General features: G+C 37.6%; 1 protein-coding gene across 1 annotated transcript in view; it reads left to right on the forward strand.

Annotated features, from left to right (window-relative positions):
- The window catches only part of TDRD1 (tudor domain containing 1), a 43,937-nt gene extending 18,260 nt beyond the window's left edge, over positions 1-25,677 (forward strand). The window contains exons 5-25 of the mRNA XM_046653830.1: positions 217-322; positions 1,039-1,102; positions 2,155-2,256; positions 2,489-2,671; positions 3,197-3,340; positions 4,148-4,319; positions 5,409-5,495; positions 7,034-7,201; positions 7,323-7,430; positions 8,576-8,746; positions 10,149-10,391; positions 10,791-10,928; positions 13,934-14,044; positions 14,849-15,019; positions 17,205-17,492; positions 18,029-18,148; positions 19,394-19,510; positions 22,373-22,540; positions 23,333-23,560; positions 24,159-24,205; positions 24,286-25,677. Of these exons, the coding sequence (XP_046509786.1) occupies positions 217-322; positions 1,039-1,102; positions 2,155-2,256; positions 2,489-2,671; positions 3,197-3,340; positions 4,148-4,319; positions 5,409-5,495; positions 7,034-7,201; positions 7,323-7,430; positions 8,576-8,746; positions 10,149-10,391; positions 10,791-10,928; positions 13,934-14,044; positions 14,849-15,019; positions 17,205-17,492; positions 18,029-18,148; positions 19,394-19,510; positions 22,373-22,540; positions 23,333-23,560; positions 24,159-24,205; positions 24,286-24,378 (3,029 nt within the window). The 3' untranslated portion in view covers positions 24,379-25,677. The remainder of the gene's footprint in view (positions 1-216; positions 323-1,038; positions 1,103-2,154; positions 2,257-2,488; positions 2,672-3,196; positions 3,341-4,147; positions 4,320-5,408; positions 5,496-7,033; positions 7,202-7,322; positions 7,431-8,575; positions 8,747-10,148; positions 10,392-10,790; positions 10,929-13,933; positions 14,045-14,848; positions 15,020-17,204; positions 17,493-18,028; positions 18,149-19,393; positions 19,511-22,372; positions 22,541-23,332; positions 23,561-24,158; positions 24,206-24,285) is intronic.
- Positions 25,678-25,910: the final 233 nt, after the last annotated feature.

The following is a 25,910-nucleotide window of genomic DNA, read 5'->3' on the forward strand; positions in this document are numbered from 1 at the left end:
ATTTTCATCTTTGCAGTCCTCCTTGTCTGCGTTTTGAGAGAGCTATGAAAGTTTAAACTTAACACCTAACCATAAACAGCATAATCTTCTTCATATAATCGTCTTGATGTGATTAGTAGAATGGTGTTTGATATGTCTGGTCTTTGAAAATGTCTTGCTTTTGACAACAAATACTTGGAATCTAACCTGGGTGATGTTGCGGGCTGTGTGCTTCAGGCTCGCTGAGGTGTTCACAGTGCAAGCAGACCTACTATTGCTCCAGAGCGTGCCAGAGACGAGACTGGTCAGCACACAGCATCATTTGCAAACCTGTTCAGCAAAAGTAAGTGTGTGTGGTTTTTTTTTATTCATTGGAAAATATTTTAAAATAAAGGTTTTTTTCCTGATAGTTTGAGGATCAGATCAGGTAAGCAGGCCATATCTCTGTAGAAATTGTTACTTTTTACTTATTTATTGAGGTATAACATAAAGTGTACAAGTCTGAAGTGAACAGCTCTACAAACTTGAGTTTTCATGAAGATAATTTAATTAGATAGTATATGTTGAGTTGAACCTTAAGGGAGTTTTTTTTTTTTTTTTAACAATTAGAGCTTTAGAAAGCCTTACTTTTAGTCATGTATACTTCCCTGAATTTTGATAAGGTGGGACTCTCATGGTGCCTTGTGAATTGAGATTTTAAAAAACGTAAATCTTACTTGCATGGCATTTACCAGTTTACAAAATAGTTTCACTCTTTGCTCCTCAGAACTTTGTTTAAGTAATGTAGGAGTTATCTCCACTTTACAGATAAGAAAACTGAGCCTGGGAACTGTGGCTGCCCGCATTCGTCAGGTGGCCTTGGAAGAAGCAGGCCTGTGCACAGGGTGGACCACGGTGTAGCCAGCATTGGGGTGTTTTACCTTGTTACTACTGTGATTCTCTCTGGAAGAAGCTGTTTTGCTCTTTTTGCATTTTGTTGATTGAGAATTTACATAATTGTGGCCCCTACTCTTAAATGACTCTGTACTATAAGTATTATAATCAGTTGCTTTATTTCAGTTTCCACAAACCTGAAGATGATAAATCGCCTTCTGAAACAAAGAACGTGGAAGTGAAAAATGAGGTATGATACACATACTCTGCCTTTCAAGTAAATTTTGAATGACTCATCTTTACTGAATTAAGAGAACTTAAGCTAAATAAAATACTTATGACTTATTTCTACATTTCATCAGTGTTGATTTAAAAACAAAAGTTTCCTATTGAGTAAGTCTGTACACCCTAGTGATTGATTTGGTGAGTTGTTGGGGGTCTTTGAGCATTGTTTACGCCCAGCATTTTTCCAGAAAGGACTTGCGATGGCTCTCGCTCAGTATAAAATCGTTTGGACTACCGAGAGAGTCCCTTCTTTGTAGTCCCTGCATGTTCACGTTCTGTAGCTTTGTGTACTGGATTCTAATGGGGCCCAGATATCTAAGGAGCATTTTTTGTGTTAATACGTGTCTTCCATTTACATTACTATATGGGCTAAAAAATTCATAATCTGAAAAATATTGGTCGTGTGCAACTCATTTATAGAAAATTTTTAGCCTCCTCTAGCTGGTCTTAGCTTCTACCTTTAAAGCTAATTCTTCTGTGCGCATCTCAGTGGAGTTCCTGGGAGTTGTGTTCTGTGCAAGTGCGGGTCTTGTTCCAAGACAGGATGGCTGTTTCCTCTGTCCTTAAAGACAGGTCCCAAGGTCAGGGGCCAGAAAGGCAGTCTCCTCCCAGCTCTGCTGCGAATGCTGCTATGCTGCAGTGTCAATAAACCAAAATCCTAAAACCCTGTCCTGAAAAAGAAAAAACATATTTATATAGTCTGACTTCCTCAAATATTTATTCGTCCGAAAGCGTTAACAGGTGGAAACTTAAAAGCTTACCCTCCCCCCCGTTTTTTTAAAAATAAATTAAACATTATCTTCACCATCCTGGCCTGATTCTTGGGTGATCCAGTGCTGTGTACACTTCCTGCGAACAGTGGGTTTTAGTGACTCTTGAAGGTGTCCACTACTTCTCTACTCTCTTATTTAAGCCTGAGAGTCAGGTTATCTTGGCCTTGATTACAGCAAATAGTGGTCACAGTATCATTGAAACATGTATTTGTATGTAACTCACATATGTGTTTTTTCAAACCAGAGTGACTATCCCCTTGGAGTTCCTGAAAAAGCCATTTGTGCTGATAAAATAATGTTTTCTGATTTGAGAAGTGTACAACTCAGGAAAACCATGGAAATAAAGGTATTTTTTGTTTAATCTCCATAGACAGACATTCAAAGAACTATAGATTTTTGTTTCCTTATTTCCTATTTTAATTTGAGTTCATAAGGTAGCTACAAAATAGATCTGATGAAATTGATGAAGGTTGTGAAAACTGTCTGCAGCACTTTCTGTGTCTTAGTTATAAACCTTTAAGAAATTTACATTTCCTTGTGTTCCCGGTGAATTATTACATCTTTTCTGTCTTTGAAAGGGTACAGTTACTGAATTCAAACACCCAAGTGACTTTTATGTGCAGCTATATTCTTCAGAAGTTTTAGAATACATGAACCAACTCTCTGCAAGCTTAAAGGAAACACATGCAAATATGGTGCATGAAGAAGATTATATTCCTGTTAAGGGGGAAGTTTGTGTTGCCAAGTACACTGTTGATGAGGTAACTCCTAATGAAATGAATTATTTAATAAGGTGTTTTAATTTACTTTGATCGTATCAACTTGACACCAGAGCTTTTAATAATGCATTAGATGGCTTAAAGCGAGACCCTGGTCACACTCCTGTTTCTATTCCTCCATCAGTGTTCCAGATCTGTTCACTTCCTTCCCCCCTGCCCTGGCCCTCTCCAGCTCTCTTCATACGCTCCTCAATTGCTGGTTACAGACTGATTGCTAGTTGTAGAGCTTGTGTTCAGTTGTGTAGCTGAGGCATTAGTGTGTGATAGTCCACAGGGCTAGAATAGCTTGGGAGTCGTTGTGCATAGTCAGGTGTCCTAAATAGACAATTTTAGGGATTTCTTAGCAAGATTATTTGAAAATTAAGTTAACTTGTTAATTGAGTGCCTCAGAACAGAACAGTAGCCTTTTGCTTTGCGTGTTCTGTAGACTGGTTGAGAGTTGTTAAACCTAAGATTGTGAAATGCTGTTTTGAAGCAGTGTACCATTATACTGTATTTCCCTTTCAGACCTGGAACAGAGTAATAGTACAAGATGTTGATATGCTGCAGAAGACGGCTCAAGTCTTATATATTGATTATGGAAATGAAGAAGTAATTCCAGTAAAGAGAATTCACCAATTAAACAGAAGCATAGACTTGTTTCCTCCTTGTGTGAGTCTCTTTTACTTTCTAAAAATTCCTAATAGTGTCCCAAAGGAGCTGTTTTTAATGTTTTAATGGACACAATATTTGCTTGTCTGTTCTGCCATGGTTCTTCTTTAAAATTACCTATTGTATACCTTTTACTACATAAACACCTATTAGCTTTCTTGGCTCCATTTTATTAGGTCTTATTTAGTGAAGTACTACCTCAGGTGAGAAACTTAGCATTTTTAGGGACATCTTATCAATCTGCTCTTTAAAAACAATCGTTTTTATATTTATTACATTATTTGGAAGTAACCTGAATTTATATGTAATTGAGGGATAATTATTGTCCTTTCATGAATTTCTCAAGCTTCAAGTCCCAAAAGTAAAAGCATTGTGGATAGAGTACCAAGAGAGGCAAATAATTGTTTGTCTGGTTAGTACTTGAAGATTCTTTTTTTTTTTTTTCCCTGAGGAAGATTAGCCCTGAGCTAACTACTGCCACTCTTCCTCTTTTTGCTGAGGAAGACTGGCCCTGAGTAACATCCATTCCCATCTTCCTCTACTTTATACATGGGATGCCTACCACAGATGGCTTTTGCCGGGCGGTGCCGTGTCCGCACCCAGGATCCAAACCGGCGAACCCCGGGCCGCCGAGAAGTGTAACGTGCGTACTTAACTGCTGCGCCACTGGGCCGGCCCCAGTACTGGAAGATTCTTGATAAATTTTCAGTATGAAATAGATTGTCTTTTTAAAAAATCTTCACATAATTAATTAGAGTGGCATTTTCAAATGTTAATTTTTTTAGTAATTTCCATAAAATCTTTCAGGCCATAAAGTGCTTTGTGGCCAATGTTATCCCAGCAGAGGGGAACTGGAGCAATGATTGTATCAAAACCATTAAGTCACTGTTAATGGAGCAATACTGCTCTCTAAAGATTGTCGACGTCATAGAAGAGGAAGTGCTTAGCTTTGCTGTGGATGTTATGCTGCCAAGTTCAGGTAAGCTCTGAGTCTTTCTTTTTAAATAGAGCGCTTGGTATGTTATTTAGTCTCTACCTGTCGCTCAGAGAAGAGATAGAAACATGAGGTGAGGCCAAGTAAGCTCATCTCCGGAGTCGTTCAGATCGTTACTGAAAGCGTGACTGCTCTTGGCAGTTGGCAGTTTGTCAAAGACATGGCACAGATTCATAGAGTCAGGTGAATTAAAAGGCTGCATCGAGGCTTAGTATGGGGATAACTATATTATCCTTTTGATATGGCCATTATAATATCTACTCCTGATTTCTGCTATATATTGAGAGAAATTCAAGAATTTCTCTATGAATTCGTCTGTCCTTATCATCATCGCGTTTTTCTTTGCACAACCTTCACAGAACTGCGTTTTGTTAGCATTGAGACTGTAAGTACGTAGAATTTAAATAGTGGAAATGGAAACACTTTGAAATCCTGTTCTTTTCTGACTTTATATGTGTTTGAAAAGTGACTTCTCAGTGTGCTTATAATTGCCTCTGAGTTTCCAAAGTATTAGTCTGCTACTTTTAGAGACCCAGCGTCGGTTGGTGACTTGGCAGAAAGTTCCATTAATCTTGTTGTGAAATTAAGTATAAAATCTATTTATTTTGTTTCTTTGCTCTGTATTTTCATGTTATGACTTAAGCTTTGGGGTACTATTTCGGGGAACTTGAAATTTATGTCGATGCTTGCTAACCCTTGTTTCAGCCATACTTGGAGAAAAAGTAGTCTTGTGTCTTAAATTTATTTTTTCTCATAAATGTTGGTCATACTAAGCATGCCAGTGTGTTGGTAACTAAATGTTTCATGTTATTCAGGATTTTGAACTGAAATATTTTCATTATATTTTCTGTCAAGTGATGATGGGAATTTTGCCTCAGTTTTTAAAGCTGAGCATTAATAAACTATATTTTGCACATAGATAACTGAAGTGGTCAGAAATATGCCAGTGTACTAATAACTGTAATCTCCAGATCACGCGATTATGACTCACTTGTTTTGTGTTTATGTTCATGCTTTTACTCTCATACTTGGTATAATACCTCAATGGAGATAAATTTTCTTAATCACTTTTAGGAAAACTCTTAGACCACGTGCTTGTAGAAATGGGATATGGCTTGAAACCCAAGGGACAAAACTCTAAGAAGCAAAGTGCAGATCCAAGTGAGTATACAGGTTAATATCGAACAGTACAGTGACTTCAGTTATTGAAGAACATCTTCTCTACTAAACGAAGAAGGCATAACTGTCACTCTGTCTGACGTAATAGAAATGATAACCATCCTATAAACTTGATGTAAGAAAGATGAGACTTTTTTGTTTAGTAGTGTATTTTCTTCTAATCTTAGTCTTCCCTGCCTATTTTCCTTCCCTGTCTGTCTTCCAGGTTAATCCTTGACATGATAATTATCAGAGATTATAAAGTAGTAAATATCATGATCTTTTTGATTGAGGAATTTTTAGCTAATATTTCCTTAGTTTAATTTGTTTTTCTTCCTTACTGGGTATTCCAGCAATAATTAATAGGGCTATAACATTCTACTCTAGGAGGATGGTCGGTCTGAAGTTTTTTACTTCTCATTTAATTGTGTGTGTAGTTTTTAGTCTAAGAAGAGAACCAAGAAGTTTTACTATCAGCCTTTTATTTTCTCGTTGACTGGTCCTGTGTTGGTTTTTCTAGTCTTTCTTTTACTTTGCTCCTTTACCAGTTACTTTACATGTAGACATTCTTCATTGTCTCTTGTTCATTCATCCAGAGGTGATGGCCAGATTAACGGTGCCATGATTGGACGCATCCTGTCACATAAACAAACGTGACTTATCCTTAAACCTGCTTTCTCCCTCGCCTCCCATCCCTTGCCCCTCATTGGTTGCCATGTCTTTATTGATTCTTCTTCCTAAATATCCTTTGTATCTGTCTTTTTTTTTCCTCCTGCCATTTTTCTAGTTCAGGAATCCTTATCATTCATGGATAATTGCAACAACCTTCTGATTCTTTTGTCTTCTGTGTATTCTTACAGTACTGCCTATATGATATCCCTAACACACAGTGTTGGTGTGACCACCCTGCTGAAAAGCTGTCAGTAGTTTTTTGCCGTCTAGGGGAGAAAACCAAACCCTTAGTGGTCTAATAGTAGTCATGGTTGAAACAGTAAATGGTGGTGGTGTCTTAGGAAGAGTGTGGAGTGAGGAAAAGTAGTGAGGGAGATAAACCTGAGGCCTACAACAGCAAGTGAGAAGCCATGATGGGAGAGCTGGGAAGGGAATGGGGAAAATGTTGCCAAAGCCACAGCAGGGTGAATGCTTCTAGGAGGGAGTCATCAGGAATAGCAAATGCTGCAGTGGCATCCAGTGGCAGGAACAAAACATCTGCTGACCGATGTCTGCTTTCCTCAGGCACTGTGGAGGTGGGGAGCACAGGCACTCGGAGAAGAGGTTATAGAGCCGTGTGGTAGAGGGGGTGCCGGGTGCATGCGAGCACCTGGGAAGGGCCCTTCGCCCAGGCTGGGGGAGAAGACTTGTCAGAGTGACAGCACACTGAGCAGGAAATAATCAGCTTTCTGGGGGGTTGGGAGTGTGTTCCAGGAAAAAAGAGCAGCATGTGTTAAGCCCTAGAGGTGTGAAAGAGCATGGTGGTCCTGAAAAACTGAAAAATTGGATTAATGAAACCAAAATGGCTTAGTTTTCTGTTTTCTGATAAGGTGATCCTGAAGACGTTGGAAAAGTGACAGCTGAAAGCAAAATCGTAGTAGACAGAAGCGACCTAATCCCCAAAGTGTTAACTTTGAATGTAGGGGATGAGTTTTGTGGTGTGGTTGCCCACATTCAGACTCCAGAAGACTTCTTTTGTCAACAACTACAAAGTGGACGTAAGTAAAGTTTCTTATTTGTGCCATCAAGATAGCATACTTCAAGAGACTCAGCATGCAAAAATGAAGATAATGTGTAGACTTGTGTTTCTTTTGTTTAAGATGTGATCTATATCTACAGATAAGCTCGCTGAACTTCAGGCATCCCTTAGCGAGTACTGTGGTCAGGTGTCTCCACGCTCGGATTTCTATCCAACCATTGGTGATATCTGTTGTGCTCAGTTCTCAGGTAAGGAAAGAGAGTATCATTGAATTTTTTTTACTTATAATTAAGTAAAAACAAATGAAACAGAATCTTGCATTTGCACTGGATGGCTGCATTTGAAACTTGGATATTAAAATGAACCGATTATGTTTTCAAATATGTCCAATTAAACTGAATCAAAATGTGTAAGGGAGCGGGCTGGCCCCGTGGCCGAGTGGTTAAGTTCTTGCGCTCCGCTGCAGGTGGCCCAGTGTTTCGTTGGTTCGAATCCTGGGCGAGGACGTGGCACTGCTCATCAAACCACGCTGAGGCCACATCCCACATGCCACAACTATGAAGGACCCACAATGAAGAGTGTATACAACTATGTACCGGGGGGCTTTGGGGATAAAAAGGAAAAAATAAAATCTTTAAAAAAAAAAAAAAATGTAAGGGAGGAGGGCCCATGAGTGTCAAGGAAGTGGGGGGATGGTAAAGGAAGTTTTTATTGTCTTAGCAGCCCTGAAGATTTTTGGAGACTGGTGCAGATAATTCTATTTACATCATTATGTGAATGTGCCATCTCCCAGGGTCGTGTCTTCACCAGTTTTCTTTGGAATAAACAGCCAAAGGGTCTGGAAGCACAGAGCTGTCATGGCACAGCCTCTGTAGCTGCACAGGTCTTGCCTTTGATGACTGGGTTCTGTTATTCTTGGCTGAAGGGAGGTCCAGTGGCCTCACAGAAGAGGAGATACAAGTATGCCTCTGGTAAATTGATTGCTTGGTTGGTGGAATCTGGTTAACCCATACTGCCAGGTATTCTAGAATTAGCCCTGCTTGATGCCTTAACCAGTGGTTCATGTATTGATCAAAACCTTGTGGATTCACCTGATCAGGACATGTTCTCTGTCCTGATAAGCTAGTGCTCTGCTGGGGAGACAAAGCATGTAAATAAAATGACAGCTTACCGCATTAGTAGTCCAGTAAGGTGTGAATAAAGGTGACATTTAGGAGTTGAAGGCTTCTGGTAAGCAGAAGTAGCAATGTTAAATAAGCATTCATTGTTCAATAAAGCTTGATCTTATGTTAAAATAAAATCTACAAATGATAATCTCTAAATTTTGGAGGAAATATTTTTGTTTATATCTCTGTTGGAAAATCATTTGAAACTGAGTCTCTCCTATTTTCAGAGGATGATCAGTGGTACCGTGCCTCTATTTTGGCTTATGCGTCTGAAGAATCTGTACTCGTTGGATATGTGGATTACGGAAACTTTGAAATCCTTAGTTTGACAAGACTTTGTCCCATAACACCAAAGTTGTTGGAACTGCCAATGCAAGCTATAAAGTGTGTGCTGGCAGGTATGAAATTTTTATGGTCCCCATACTCTTAAAATACTAAAACCTAAAGTAGGAGCATTGAATTGAAATTACTGATATGATAAAGGAATGTGCTTAGTCATAACTTAGTGCAAAATAATTCTTAATAGAACATTTAGTAAATACTCTCTGTAATAAAATAAAATTTAATGACGTCTCGTTGTGGAATCGAGTGTTCTTTTTGCTATTTATAGAGCCTGCATTATTGATAAATATCACAGGTGCCTATTAACTACATGAAGTAGGAGAAAACCTAGTTGTAAAAACAATGAGAACATTATGATCATATGCTTAGGAATCACTATATGTCCCCTTAGCAAAAGGGGCTTCTTTCCATGTCAACAAATTGCCTTCTACAGTCTTCATTCAAACTTACCGTAATTTAGCTAGTATCCAATTACCAGAAGACTATTTCCAAGTTTTTGCTGTTAGTAATGTTATTTTAACTGCATTTTGCAGCCTCTTCAAGACCATTTCCTTAGGATAGGTTGCAAAATGTACTTACTTTGCAAAATATGTCTGGAGGGGGAATGGAGGTGTTCATGGGATGCTTCTTTTCATGTTTGGGGTACATATTGTGAATATTCTCCAGAAAGGGTTAACTAGTTTATACATCTACCAGAAATGTATGAGGTTAGTCAATTCCTTCCCCCATTGGTGCACCAAATAGATATTTCTATATTATTTCATCTTGGCCAGTTTTGATAAGCTAAAACTGAAATCGTTTAAATTTGCTTCATTACCAGTGAGGCCAAACGTTTTTTTGTAGGTTACTTGGCTCTTAAATTTTATGTACTTACCAGGCATAACCTTGAGGTTGCCGATTTGTAAGTGCCTTTCAGCAAATGCTACAGATATTTCATGTATTAATGTAAGGGACCATTATTTCTTCCTGGATTGTTTTATACTTTTGTTTATGATTTTTTTTAACTTTATTGAGATATAATTTAAATACCACAAGATCCACTGTCTTAGGTATACAATTCAGTGATTTTTAGTAAATTTACTAAGTTGTACAACCATCACCTTAATCCACTTTTAGGACATTTCCATCCCCCCTGTGAGATTTCCTGTGCCCATTTATAGTTAATCCTTGCTCCCCAGGCAACCAATAATCTGCTTGGTCTTTGTGGATTTGCTTTTGTGAACATTTCATAGTGATGAAATTGTGGTTTTTTACCTAGAAGTATAGAAGCTGTTTACAGGCTTTTTCTTTGTAATTTTTCTTTCATTTCGTGTTTAGAAAACCCTTCTCAGATGGAACTTTTTGGTTCCAATGTTTATCGTAGATTACTTAAGTTTAACTTTGTGGAAATTAGGAGGTAAATTTCTAAATGCATGTTGTAGGAAATATTTTAACATTCTCTTAAAAATTCTTTGTTAGGAGTAAAGCCATCATTAGGAATTTGGACTCCAGAAGCTGTTTGTCTGATGAAAAAAAGTGTGCAGAACAAAATGATGACAGTGAAAGTAGTGGACAAGTTGGAAAACAGTTCCCTGGTGGAACTTATAGATACATCCGTGACACCTCACATCAGCGTTGCTAAAGTTCTCATAGACACAGGCTTCGCTGTGGGGGAAACGGGGGCCCTGACAGATAAACCCAGTGACAGGAAAGAAACTAGTGGTGAGTAAAATGTCTACCTGATAATGTCCGTGCTGGAGTTCAGATGGTTTTGTGATTATGTGGGTTCTCATACTTTCAGAATTGATGTGAGTACCTGTCATGTCAATTTTTAAATCAAGCATTCATCTAAATACATTTAAGAGTGTGTTTGAGAACTGAAAATTTGTCAGAAGGTTTATGGCAGCTGAACAGTCAGAAATGTGAATTTGGTTTTGAAGAAGAACCAAATTTTCAGTGAGGTAGCAATGGTTAATTGTAATACTGTTTAACTTTCCTCAAATGTTACTAAGAAAATCATTGAAAGTTTAGTTGTTCTTCAAAAGCAGATTCCCCAGCAACCCCACCTCCTAACCCAACTCTGGCCATTTGTTTTTACAAAATGTTCATCTGTTTTCACAGTTCCCCCAGGTGTAGAAGCAAAATTAAATCCATTGGTGTGGACGTGGGTTGAACTTGCTGTTGACCAAACAGTAGATGTTGTGGTCTGTATGATATACAGTCCTGGAGAATTTTATTGTCATGTGCTTAAAGAGGATGGTAAGTTGACTCTTCTCGTTTCTTTCTTTTTACAAATACGTTGGTGTAGATGACAACTCCGGATGAGTTTACTGAGTGATAAAAGTACTTTCTTTCCAGGAAGGGCCAAGTGGGTATTTGTACTTCCGAGGAAGATTGGGTTATACTTAGTTGACTTTTATTCCATTTTAAGCCATTGTTTCTTTTTTCAGCAATCTCTAAACCAGTTGAGATTTCAAAGACTGCCTCCTGAATTCATTTTCGAAAATTAAATTTAATTGTTGATTCCATTGAAGTTTAACTTACATATGGATAAGTGGAGAAATAGGAGTACAGCATAACAAATTATCACAAGTCAAAACACTTACATAACCAACATCTGGGTCAAGAAATAAAACGTTACCAGTAACCGGGAAGTTTCCTTGACGTCTTCTCTGATTACTGCTCCTTCTCGCTTTCAAAAGAGAGATACTATCCTGCCTTCTAATAGCATAGATTAGTTTTTCCTGGTTTTGAACTTCTCGTAAATGGAATTACACACTATATAGTCTTCTGTGCCTTGCTGCTTTTTTTCCACGTTGTGAGATTGGGCCATCATTTTCACATGTAGCTGTCGCTCATTTTTCATTGCTGTATCATGTTCCATTGGGTGAATGTACTATAATTTATTATTCCTTTCTACTGTTGGACGTTTGGGTTGTTTCTAATTCTGAGCTATAAAATAATGTTGATATGAACATTCCCTTACAAATTTAGTGAACATGTGCATACGTTTCCATTGAGTATATTCCTAGGAATGAAATTACTGGCCATATCTTAGAGAACTTGTATATTTTCAGCTTTGGTCAATGAACGCCAAAAAATTTCCAAAGTGGTAATAACAGTTGTCAGTTTAAGAGTTCTAGTTGCTCCACATCCTCACAAACACTTGGTGTTTTCTGTCAGCTTCCTTTGAGCCAGTCTCATGAGCATCATTGATTTTAACTTTTTCTGAAGCTTTGTTTTTCTCTCTGTCAAATGAGGACATTAAACTAGGTAAGTCCTTGTCTGATTCCCAATTTGTGAGATTTGTTATCCAGAATCATCTGGGAGATAGGCCACTATTTCATAAAGGATAAAATTCAAAATTTTTAAAGTTACATTTATTTTCATAGGTGATCGTACAAGCATATGGCACAAGATTCATAAGTTTAAAAAGTACATGGAGCCAGCCGAGTGGCACAGCAGTTAGGTTCGCATGCTCTGCTTCAGCAGCCCAGGGTTCGCTGGTTTGGGTCCCAGTTATGGACCTAGCACCGCTTATCAAGCCATGGTGTGGTAGGCGTCCCACATGTAAAGTAGAAGAAGATGGGCACAGATGTTAGCTCAGCGCCAATCTTCCTGAGCAAAAAGAGGAGGATTGGCGGTTGATGTTAGGACTAATCTTCCTCAAAAAAAAAGAAAAGTTACAAAAGTATATGTAGTGGAAAATAAGTTTCACAGTTCCTCTTCTCAATTTTCTAAATATCTTCTCAGAAGTACTCTATACATATGCTTGTATGAATGTATATATTCCTTTTTATGAATGCATAAATGGGAAAATACTGTAAATAATTTTTGCACTTTGCTTTTTTCTCCCACTGTATCTTGGATGTCAAATCACATGGTATTTTCTCCATTTTTGTAAATACATTTTTCATTTTGGAATAATTTTAGATTTACAGAAAAGTTGCAAAGGAGGTACAGAGAGTTCCTGTATACCCTCTCACCTAGCTTCCTCTGTAGCTAACATCTTACATAATTGATACATTTGTTACAAGGAAGAGACCAATACTGGTACATTTCTCTGAACTAAACTCCAGACTTTATTTGTATTTCACTAGATGTCATTTTCCATTTCCACTAACATCCTTTTTCTGTTCCAGGATCCAGTCCAGGATACCACATTGCTGTTTAGTCTCCACTCTTTTTCATGGTTATGTGGTATTCCACTGTGTGGATTTATCCTAATTTAATTAACCTAGGTGTGGATAAATAAAGGTTCACCTTTCCAGCCTTTTATTGCTAAAACAGTCCTTGTACTCTGTGCCTTCATTCTGAGAGTATGTCCTTGGGACAAATTCCTAAAATTGTAATTATTAAGTCAAAGGCTATGTGTGCTTGTGCCTTTGAGAGAGAGTGCCCTCCAGGAGGTCGGCCAAGCTGGTTCTCACCAGCAGTCCTGAGTGTGCCTTTTCCCACACTGTTTCTGATAGTTGCCCTTAAACTTTTTTGTTTTGGCTACTCTGGAGGCGAACATTCTAACTCATTGTAGTTTAATTTCCATTTCTGTGAATGGGCCTTTGTCACATATTTAAAAGACATTTGTTTTTCTTTTCCTCTTCTGCTGTGTTGAGATTCTGTTACTTGCTATCTTAAAGTTCTCCATGGTGTTTTTTTCCAAGCACATCTCTGGTGTTTTTCCTTAGTGGTTCACCTTTCTACTTCTCTCCTTGCCAAAGGGCTCCCACCACTTGTTTTTGGCTGCTTAATTTGTAATTCTATACTTTGCTCAGAGCCATTTCTTCCTTCTGGAATACCCTCTCCTTTTCTGTCAAATGAGCCATACTTCAAATTTCTCTAAGAAACCTTTGGTGAGCACAGAGCTCACCTCCCTGAATTTCTTAAGCAGATGTTGTCCATGCCATCCAGTTAGTAATTACGTACACTCCTTCTGGACAGCTTGTATGTAACCTTTCAGTATACGCTGTACACTGTTTCCTTGTCCACATGCAAAGCTCATGCTCTAGCACACTGATACTGCCATTGTCATGTCCCTGTGCCCAGTGAATTCTTGGTATGCAGTCTACTGAAGCATTAACTAAATGACTTATTTGCGCCATCAATTTTTCAATAAGGAAAAGGGATAAAGCATTTGGTGTACTTAATAGTTGTTTGGGGCATGTACCTGAGATTTTGTGATCAAACCATTTTCCAGTTTTACAGGAAAATCTATGTTCTATACATTTTTAAAAATATTAAATGCCGTATGTGTATTGTATTTTCAGCTTTAAAGAAACTTGATGATTTGAATAAATCTCTAGCAGAATATTGCCAGCAGAAGTTGCCTAATGATTTTAAGGCAGAAATAGGGCAACCTTGTTGTGCTTTTTTTGCAGGTAAGTTGCAGTTGGTGCAATATTGACTTTTTTAGAAACTTTTGTTTCTTGACATTCACCCCTTGTTTTTTTTAATAAGTCTAGTTAACATCCATCACAATATATAGTTACAAGGTTTTTTTCTTGTGATGAGGACTTTTAAGGTCTTCTGTCTTAGCAAGTTTCAAGTAGGCATTAAATATTTCAAATATTTTTAATGTGTATTTTTTTCCTAATGTTTGAACAAATGTTTTTCGCAATCAAGATGAAATGAGTTCTTAAGATATATTTTTTCTTCTTTCTTTGTAACAAGGTACCTCCAATGATACTTTCTTACCTCAGCTTTGCTAAGTTTGTTAAATGCTTTTCTTCCCAGAATTTCTGATAATGGAAGAGCTGCTCACTGCTGACCCGTTGTTTCTTGTGGTCACCCCATGTGTGCTTGTTTTGAAAATATGTTTGATGAAACACCTTAATTTCATCACAAGTTTTTCTGCTGTTTATATTTTATATTATTTTACCAAGTAACAAGTAGAACAGTGTCATTACTGGTGAGAGTAACATTCTGTTTATTAGGTAGGTTATGAATCACATCCTTAATATATATCAGATGTAAAAGTGTGGTGCTATAAAAATTTTGGTAGATATTCTAAAATGCATTTTGAGAATTCTTATAGGGATTTCTGAATGAAAAACTAAAAGCATCATCTGGTGAAGAGAGCAAATTCATTAGTTACTTTAGGCAAAGGATGTCTTTTTGAAGATAAATTACAAATGCTCATAGAAGGGAAATATTCCATGTTACAAACTCTGTGTTAAATTTAGGTGATGGTAATTGGTATCGGGCTTTAGTCAAGGAAATCTTACCAAATGGAAACGTTAAAGTACACTTTGTGGATTATGGAAACAGTGAAGAAGTTACTGCAGATGAACTCCAAATGATGCCATCAACGTTTTTAAAGCTTCCGTTTCAAGGGATTCAGTGCTGGTTAGTAGGTATGGTGCAGAATAAGAAACTTTCTCAACGGTCTTCTAATACTTAAGATACATAAACTTCTAAGTATTAACATCTGTAATTTTAATTCTCTGTATAAGTTAAAAGATCCTGCTTCATAGTATAAAATTCAGAAAAGTATTTTTAAAGATATGGCTAAAATGTCAAAGTAGGGAGGCAACTGCTTTTCTCTTATGATGAGAGTGAAAACCAGTGTTTTCTCCTGAAGGCGTCTTGCAGGATTCCTTAAGAGCCTCAAATATTCCTACCTTTGGTGTTAGCAATTTTACTTCTCATAATTTATCCCAAAGAAATGATCTTGGACTTTCACAAAGTCACCTACAAGGAAATTTATTACACTGCTGTTAATAATAGCAAAACAATCCAAATAGCCAGTAATAGAAGACTGGTTAAATAATGATCCGTGTAATGGATAAGGGATAAAAACCCTTGACTATAGGGTTGTCAGCGTTAGATGAAAGTTTAGAATAGGGCCTGTTACTCAGTTCTGTTTAAGTGTCTGCTGTTACACAGAATTAAAATGATGTTAAATACGTGTTATTTATATGTAGAATTGTTCATGATTTAAGTGAAGAAAGCAAGTTATAAGAGAGATACAGGAGAGCATCGTGATTGAGACAAACTCTAAAACCAACTCTGCTACCCATGAGCTGTGAGACCTTAGGCCAATTATTTAAACTCTCTGTAGTTCCATTTCCTCATCTGGAAAAAATACTACTGGCTTCCTCCAGGAGTCATTAAGAATAAAAGAGATAGGGGGCCGGCCCCAAGGCCAAGTGGTTAAGTTCACGTGCTCCACTTTGGTGGCCCGGGGTTTTGCTGGTTCGGATCCTGGGTGCGGACATGGCACCACTTATCAGGCCATGCTGAGGCGGCATCACACATAGCACAACCAGAGGCACTCGCAACTAGAAAATACAACTATGTGCTGGGGGGCTTTGGGGAGAAGAAGAAGGAAAAAAAACAAAGAAGAAGAAGATTGGCAACAGACATTAGCTCAGGTGCCAATCTTTAAAAAAAAAATAAAAAATATAAAACACTTAGTGCCAGGCATTATACCCATAATAGCTATTACTATTATAAAAATTTCTTTATAAAAGAAATGAGTATGTATGTGCATGTGTGTGTTTCCACGTGCACATAAAAATTGTGGAAGATAGGATGCCAAAATGTTAATAGTGATGGTGTCTAGAAGCATAGATACTTTTCATTTTTTCCTTTGCCTGTTTTCTTTCTACTTATTTTACACTATGTTTCAGATTGTTGTTTTTAATTACCATGTTTTATGTCAGTGCTTCTTAAAATGTGGCCCCCAAACCAGCAGCATCAACACGAGAGCTTGTTAACAATGCAGATTCTAGGGGCCAGCCCCATGGCATAGTAGTAGTTAAGTTCAGCACTCCCCGCTGTGGCAGCCCGGGGTTCGGGGGTTTGGTTTCTGGGCATGGAGCTACACTACTCACCAGCCATGCTGTGGTGGTGACCCACATATAAAGTGGAGGAAGATTGGCACAGATACTAGCTCAGAGCTAATCTTACTCAGCCAAAAAAAAAAAAAACCACCACCAGATTCTCAGTCTGTAAACAAGACCTTCTACTATATTGGAAACTCTAGGGTGGGACCCTGAAATCTTTTTTTAAGGAGCCTTTTAGGTATTCAGTTGGATACTGAAGTTTGAGAATCAGTGTTATGAAAATAAGGATATAAGCCAAAGTTATCCAAGAAAAATAATTTTTGATTAAGTAATTTAAAATGACATTTTGAAATTATCATTAGAAAACTGTCCACCGGGGTGAAGGTGTATTGTTGACATCTTTTACCAGCATAATTGGTACTCGTCATTGTGTGTGTAACAGAACACAATGGTGGCTCCTAGACGAAATAATAATCCTGGTTTTGCCTATTGGAAAAATGCCAGGTGACGATACATTAGTAGGGAAGGCGAGGAAAGGTCCTGAGCCTCCCAAAACCCTGGTAGTATATTTGCAAATCCATTATCTGTAGTTAAGGCATGGAGAGTGTAGATATATAATTGAATATTGAAAGAGATACTCAAAATTGCTGACCTGAATGGTAAACTTGGCAAGGACCCAGTCCTGAATCCTGTTGAAGCAAAAATGCAGCTTGGGCACGGAATTCTTTTTAATGCTGTTTTTATTTGCCAGATATACAGCCTAGAAACACACATTGGACTAAAGAAGCCATTGCAAGATTTCAGATGTGTGTTGCAGGGATAAAACTCCAAGCCCGAGTGGTGGAAATCACTGAGAATGGAGTGGGAATTGAACTCACTGATCTTTCCACTTGTTATCCCAGAATAATTGGTGATGTTCTGATTGATGAGCATCTGGTCTTAAAAGTAGGTTCACCATGTAAAGACTTGCCAAATAACAGCCCTGTTAACAAACATGATCTTCAAATTGACCCTCAAATTGACACCCCAGGGCTACAAGGTAACATTTTAAAACCATTGTTGTTTAATTCATGTTATCCTTTGCTTTTGTAGGCTATGAAAATATTTCTATCCTAAATGACACATTTTTCTTGTGGAAATATGCTTTGTGGAAATAGATTAATAATAGGTTGTTAAAGTTAATATTAACTTGTTGAAACATGGTTTTATTAAACACTGTACTCATTTTTAACATAGTTATTTATCAGGTGAACTTGCATCATATAACCATGTATCCCTTAAAGTTGGAATAAATTTTAAGAATTATGGTAAATATACTACAGAAATGGAAACATACCACAGAAATATACTACAGGAGTACAGTAGTTCAAGGATTCTCCTTATAGATTGGACTTTGTGTAACGCCATAAAAATCCTTCAAATTGAATAGATTGTTGCATGAAAAACAGATTTTCAATTTGGAAATGTTGATAATAGCTGTTGATGAATAAATTATTGAGTGAGTGAATCTGTTACTGGGAAAGGATACTAAGTTTAATTTATTTTGTGCAAGACCTGTGTTTTGTATGTTTTTAGCCATCTCTTCAGCTGAGCAGTGGAAGACGATAGAATTGCCAGTTAATAAAATTGTGCAAGCAAGCATATTAGAAATCATAAACTTAAACTTATTTTATGCACTACCAAGTGAGATGCCTGGTAAGAAACCAAAATTTGAGATCTATTTGTGCTGATCTTTTTAACTGTGTGATGAAAGTGCTTATCTGAACTCCTTAGGAAATGAGGAGAGGTGGGTGATAATTTTTGTTTCGTTCAATGTTTTAAGGAAGAATTGGTCGTAACATTTAAGGCAGATTTACTTACAAAAATACAAATGTGAACATGAGGGGACTGCCCTTCATTCAGCACCTGCTCGACCGGGTCTTGATAATCTACTGCTTTTTATAACAAAAGTGTCTTTAATTACTGTGTAATTTCTTGTCTAAAATCTCGACTGTCTATATTGAATTGCTTTACTAAGCTAACCTTCTACAACCATTTAAGATCATTTGAACCAAAACTGTTTTAGATATATTGAAAGAGTACTTTGTAATCAGTCTACAATCATAGTGTTTCTATATCTTAGAAACTTAGAGAAATGTTTTACAAACAGGATCTGATAATGAAGAAAAGTAGCGTATAAATGTTTTCCTTTTTTGTTTCATGGAAGTTTACAATTAAGGCATTTCTCCAATCTATTTGAGTTTATCCTTAGTATCAGAAGGTGAGTTAGTGTGAGGTGGGTGGTGGCTACTCAAAGTAATTTGCAGGTACCCTAAAGCTGAAAAAATGAACTTTTGTTTCAAATTGTCAAACCTTATTAACTGTAACAGCCTTGCTGAAAAGTATACTGAACAATTGTAAAAATAGAACGTGTTAAGTTTTCGTAGAGTGAACACACTAGTGTAACCACCTGGATCAAGAAATGAGCCCACCAAAGGCTTCCTTCTTGCTCCCTCCCGGTATTGCATCCCTTTGGCACAAGATAACCAGTAGTGGTTTGATTTATTTTTTAAAATATAAATGTGTACTGGGGCCGGCCCGGTGGCGCAGCGGTTAAGTTCACACGTTCCGCATCTCGGCGGCCCAGGGTTCGCTGGTTCGGATCCCGGGTGCGGACATGGCACTGCTTGGCAGCCATGCTGTGGTAGGCGTCCCACATATAAACTAGAGGAAGATGGGCACGGATGTTAGCTCAGAGCCAGGCTTCCTCAGCAAAAAGAGGAGGACTGACAGTAGTTAGCTGGGAGCTAATCTTCCTCAAAAAAATCAAAAAAATATATATATATGAATGTGTACTTTAATACACATGGGTTTTTGAGTGATTAGATTTGACATTCTTTTGTATACTGTTTAAATAGCATTGAAAATTTCTTCACAAAAGATTGCTTTTATATATTTTAGAAGATCAGGAAAAACTGTGTATATTGACAGCTGAAATGTTAGAATATTGCAATGCTCAGAAAAGTCGATCGTCTTACAGACCAAGAATTGGAGATGCGTGCTGTGCCAGATACACAAGTAAGATTCTTTTAGGTAAAATATTAAAGGGAAAAGATTTTGTCTGTTCTCTTTTACATGAGATTATGTGGATTTTGTTATTTTAGATGTAAATTTCATTTGGTTACAGAAATTAAGACAGACAAGGTCATGGGTTTAATTCATATATTGGAATCATTTGGCTTTTCTGTTCTATAGCCATAGATGGTAGTTAGGGAAGGATGTATGTAGAAATCTGCAAATCTGTCACTACTTCTAGATAACCAGCTCTAGATAACCATACTTTATATGGTGAGTCAATAACATGTTTGTGTATGGAGGGATTTAAATAATTTATAGAACTCTGTGAATGTACTTAAAGACTAAAATGCCTCAGGGAGTCAGACCCATTGAATCAAGGTACAGCAATCATTCTCCTGTTATTTAATATTTCATGTTAACAAATTTCTTTTGCTAAAATACATATATAACACTTGCAGTGAATATTCTTGGGCAGAAATTTGGTAACTATGAATACTATAAGATGAATTTTCAGGGATGGAATTTCTGAGTCAAAGGCTGTAAATTGTTTTCTAGGTTCTGGAAACATTGCTCTCTGGGCATCTTAAAGAAATTTCCGTATGTGCCAAAAATTTGTGAGCAGGCCACTGTCATCATCCCCTTGCCCACGATGGATTTAAAATGCTTTTTGTCTGTTGCCCAAATAGTGTTCATTTTTAAATTGAGATTTACAGTTTTAAAGTACAGTATGGTTAGTTTTATTTTTCTTTCGTGTGACAACTGAATCAACACTTTCCCTCCCTTTCTTCCCAGTAATACGTTATTATTTTTGGTTATGTAAGTGTTCTGTATTACTTTAGTAGGCTTGCATAAACACTATTCATAGCCTAGCCATGTGGGGTACTATGATTACATTTCTCCCTTGCTGCCTTTGTTGTTGTTGTTCTTGTATACTTTCACTAATTATCTCCAGTTCTCTGCATTAGTGTAAACACTTGATGTACTTTATCAACTTTTATCATGTTAGAGGCATCTTCAGGCTTCTGACCTGCTATCTAGACTGCTTGTCCTCCAGACCTGAGCTGTCATCCTGGAATTTTTCCTTCACCATCATGCTGGGCACTGTTTTAACACCATCCTCCTCTGTTTCTTGGATTTCTCTCCCACCTCACTTTATTGGCTAGATTTCTCCCTCCCTCATCTCACAGTGTTTTCTGGATCCCTTACTTCTAATTTACTCTAGTATTTGGGTATATCCCATCCTCCAGAAGCTGAGAAAAGGTACATGTAAGATTAATTTTCTCTTATCTCCATTGTTTGAACAAGTCTTCATTCTACCCTAATAGTTCATTGATGGCTTGCCTGGTTATAGAATTCTAGGTTGGAAATCATCTTTCTCTTAAGATTTTGAAGGCATTGTTTTTCTTGTCTTTTAGTTGTTGGTGTTGCTGGTCAAGAGAGAAATGTCATTCAGGTTCTCCAAACTTTGTACATATTTTGTTTTCTAGAACTGTTAGTGTCTTCATCCCATGTTTTGAAATTTATGTTGTGACTTATATTGGGGCCCTTAAGTCTAGAAATTCATGAGCTTCAGTTTTGAGAAATTTTCCTGAATTCTTTTCTTCTTCATCTTCTTTTTCTTTAAGGAACTCTAAGTAGTCTAATATTGGACTTGAGCTTTTCTACTAAATTTCCTCTTTTCTCTTTCATCTTTTTGTTCTGTTTTTCAAGAGATTTCCTCAATTTTATTTGAGTATTTAATTTCTGATATCACATATTTAGTTTCAAAAGCTTTTTTATTTTTCTCGTGTGTGTTTTTAGTACCGTCTTGTTTTTGTTTGAAGGATGGAAAATCATTTCTCTGAGGATGTTAATATCATTCTTTTAATTTTCATCGTCTTCTCCCTTCCTTGTTTCTTTTTCTTTGAGTTCCTATTTGTTTTCATCTTCTCTTTCATGTTAGAGACTTTCTTCATTTAAATATCTGGTGATCCTTTGCTGTTCACTTATTTAAGATGGGGCACCAAGAAGTTAATTGGAAGTTTCTTTGTGCATAGGCAGAACTTATCCACTGGTGGCCTTCACTGTAGGGTGATCTGGCTCTGCCCTTTCACCGGGGACTCCTGTGGTTGGTCTCTTGAAGTGCTTTCCCTTGAGATGATTGTCTCCTGCCTGGCGTGCATAGCCTCCCTGACAGTGTTTTTAGTAACTTTCCTCCTCTGCTCTGCCTCATGTTCCCTAGTCCATGGTCTGTCTGGCTCATCCTCTCTGGAGAAGAAACCTCTAGTCTTCTGCCCTGGGGTAGGAGCAGTTTCTTGGAAAGAGGGAAGGTATTCTAAGCTTTATTAAAACATGTGAACATAAACCTGATCATTCTCTTTCACAACTTTAAAAGTAAGTATCATGTCTAAATGTGTTTATGAACTAAAGTCTATTCGTATGTCTTGGGAAGTAACTCTGCTTACTTTCAGTTGTCATTTTCAGCTCCATCTTCACTCCTACTTTTGAATGGGCAGCACTAAGGATTAAGCCTTGGGGATTTGAGATGCAAATTGGGATGCCTCTTGGCTTCCCCACCGCCAGCTTTGGTTGAGCTCTGCTAAATCATTTCCATTCATGCATCTGCTTTCAAGCTTCCAATATTATATTATCTTCTTTCTTGTTCTCTAGCCTCGTGGTTTTGTGCCTTTTTCTTTTTAATCTTTAATTGACTTTTTGGTAGGATCTGGAAGGAGTAGAGATGATGCCAATATTTAATCTGGACTCTAACCAGAAATCTTGGCATGAATTTCTAAGTAATGTAAATGTGACTGTGAATAACCATCTTGAGGGAGGGGGGTCATTGAATGTAACTTCTTACCTGAGATTCCATTGTATTTTCAGATGATGATTTCTGGTACCGAGCCATTGTTCTGGGGACTTCAGATACAGATGTGAAAGTGCTGTATGCAGACTATGGAAACATTGAAACTCTGCCTCTTTCCAGAGTGCAGCCCATCTCCACCAACCACTTGGAGCTTCCTTTCCAAATTATTAAATGTTCCCTTGAAGGTAAGCAATTAAGTCACTTTCCAGTTGGGATGTCGGTGCAATTTTTTTCTCTGTTTGTTTTATAGCTAAGTCTGAAATGGGTATTTCAAGTAACTGCCCAGATTTCTAAATATCAAATTTGTTGTATAAATTACAAATAAATTTCTTATCTTTTATTCTTTATTTCCTTCTCACAAACATCATATTCCATCTTTGTTTTACAGATTAGTTTCAGAGCATCAAGGTTCAGAGAGTCTGTTTTGCCCCAGGTTGCAAAGCTAGTAAGTGGCAGGGCCAGCATGAACTGGGGCCATCTGACCTCTTACTCTGCTCTTCAGAGACTAGAAACATTCAAATGACACCATTTTGGTCTACCTTACGAGGCATATTATCTGCATATATTCAGCTCTTCAGTTGGAGTTTGAATAAAGGGAACTAAAATGCTAAAGCAGCTTTTCACTCTGACTCCTGCTTTCTTTACCCAGAGGTCCCTGCAGATAATAGCACACTGATTGCCTCGTAGTCTGCTTTGGTTTTGACCTGGAGAGACAGTTGGAAAATTATCTTCGTTATTGTTTGCTTCTCACTTGAGGATGTATGTCCAGGACAGCAGACGCTTATCTATTAACACCTAATAGTATCAATGAATATTTATTGAATGTTTGATTTTTTTTTAATGCAACAGCAGTAGTCCATCAAAGCATGTGTAACCCAGCTAAAATAAGTGAGCCTTTTCCTTATTATTGTTAGATAATTTATCTAAATATTTTTTAAGGGACTTGAAGATTAACTCTAATATTCAATTTTTTCCAGGACTAATGGAATTGAATGGAAGCTGTTCCAAGTTAATAATAGAGCTACTAAAAAATTTCATGTTGAATCAGAATGTAATGCTTTCTGTAAAAGGAATTGTCAAGAATGTCCATACAGTGTCGGTTGAGAAATGTTCTGAGAATGGTACTGCCAGTATAGCTGATAAGCTGGTGATGTGTGGACTGGCAAAAAACATGACAGCTAAAAAGCAAAATGCTTTAAATAAAGGTATGTTTTTCAAATTTAATTAATAACAGATCTAAGTGTCATTAGGAACAGATGTAATCAATTTAGGTGACCTGATCTTTCCTTCCTGTCCGTGGCCACATTCCCTTTGTCCTCCTCCTTTATAAATCCAGCGGCAGGGCGCTGATTCATGTTGCCACCTCAGAGGAACTGCCTGGATGGGAGCAGGCCTCTTAGTCCAGATTTTCTTTAGATCAGACTCAGCAACACTGACGATAGAGTTGATGCTGACAGCTTTGGAGATATCCAGCATTCAGAGTTACTCCCAACTTACTTTTGATCCTGATCAAAGTGAGAACTCATATTTTTGAGATTGAATCATACTAATATTTCGTAAGATGATTATTTGGCAGACCTGCTGTCAGCCGAAGAGAGAAATCCCATATATGATATATGATAGGCGAATGACCTGAACTCTGGGAGATGAGGGCATTAATTTGGTAAAACCCATGACGCAGTAGTAGATTACAGTAAAGCCCAAATGATCAAGTCATTTGTAGTCGGAACCCATTGGGGAGGCAGAGCTGTTTGCGCTCAGACTCCCATATGTTATCTAATGGCTTTTTGTGTTTGCTTTTAGAAGAAACATACAGGATGAATTACTGCTGCACAGAGTTACGGAAGCAAGTGGGTAACATTCCTTTCAATAAAATTATACTCCCAACATTTTTGGGAATGAAATAATACTATTTCTGTTTCACCCATAGGTTGAAAAACACGAACAGATTCTTCTCTTCCTCTTAAACAATCCAACCAATCAAAATAAATTTATTGAAATGAAGAAATTGTTAAAAAGTTAAGTTAAATTGGATGTTATTGCCACTTCTGTAACCAGCAGTAGGGTATCTCCAGTCGTGTTATCAGGGTGGAGCTAATTGGGGGAACCGTGTTGTGAGGCTGTACTTTATTTTGTGATCTCATGATCTGACGTCTGGTTGTAGTTTTTGCTGTCTTCCTAGGTCTTATTTGATAATCTTCCTTTGACACTGCTAATGGAACTGGGCCCAGGGCTGTGGAGGTCCCAGTTACCTTTCCTTCTGTGTAATTTTGAGAAGGCTCATGTTATTGATATGTGGAGGGACTTGTAAAAGTTGTTGTGAGGTAAAGCTTTGCCTCAAATTCCTTGTGTCTGGAAGTAATATTAACTCTCCCTTGTGCGCGTTGCTCTAAAAATGTTTAGCACTTTTTGTGAAGAGGCGCCAAAGGGCCAGGAATGGAAAGTGGGCTGCCCTGATGGTATATTTCATTTCAAAACAAAACATACTCTCCTCTTTTGGCTGTGGCGATTCTAGTGCTCAGACACAGTATTGGTGGGTTTTAAATAGAGGTTCCCCTGCTTTTTTATGGTCTGGGATGCTTTCTTCTAAGATAGCCCACAGAAATTACTTTATGATCCACAGCCAATTAGAATTTCTGAGGCAAATGAGATTGTCCTCCTTACCGTGTTGAGTTAGTATAATTCCAGCCAAAAGCAAAGGATCTTTGATTTATTTAATTTGTGCACTCTTGTTGGCTAAGGAGCATTTTGTAAATCAGAGTGTTTGCAAACAGCTCACGAGGTGGTCCTGCTCTCTGAGGGTCTCTGTGGGCCTGGTAACTCTCAAGTAGGGACCTACTGTGTTCAGACATACCCTCCATGTGGTAATGTATCATTGTTTTGTTTTTGTTCCTAAGAAAGTATGGCTAAATTCTAAACTAAATGTCATTAATGCAAGATCAACAGTTTTGATTCTCGTAATTTATTTCCTTTACAAGTTTTAGTTTATCTTTAATAAATGCTGACTTACAATTGCAATTACAACGGTCAGTCCTTTCTGATACATTGTTTTAATACTGACTGCTGTTTTGTGTACTTGAGTTTAAAATCTTAAATTTAATGATGATTTTAATTTCATATATTAAGTAACATGCAATGACATGAACTTCTGGAATTTAGTCCTAGCGCCAAATCGTATTGTTGATCAAGTTGATTAACTTGTATGCGCTTTTATCTTTTTCTCTAATAGGCTTTTTCCATAAGAATATCAAGAGTGCTTACATACACAAGATGAGCCTATGTTTTCTGTTCTTTCTAGATAGATTGAAGGCATTACTTAAAAAAAAAAACAGACAAAAAATACTTGATTTAGGGGCCAGACCTGTGGCCGTGTGGTTAAGTTCACGTGCTCTGCTTCGGTGGCCCACTGTTTCACCAGTTCAGATCCTGGGTGCAGACACAGCACCACTCATCGGGCCACGCTGAGGCGGCGTCCCACATACCACAACTAGAAGGACCCACAACTAAAATATACAACTCTGTACTGGGGGGATTTGGGGAGAAAAGCAGGAAAAA

This window comes from Equus quagga, chromosome 2 (genome assembly GCF_021613505.1).
Source record: "Equus quagga isolate Etosha38 chromosome 2, UCLA_HA_Equagga_1.0, whole genome shotgun sequence".
Taxonomy (NCBI): domain Eukaryota; kingdom Metazoa; phylum Chordata; class Mammalia; order Perissodactyla; family Equidae; genus Equus; species Equus quagga.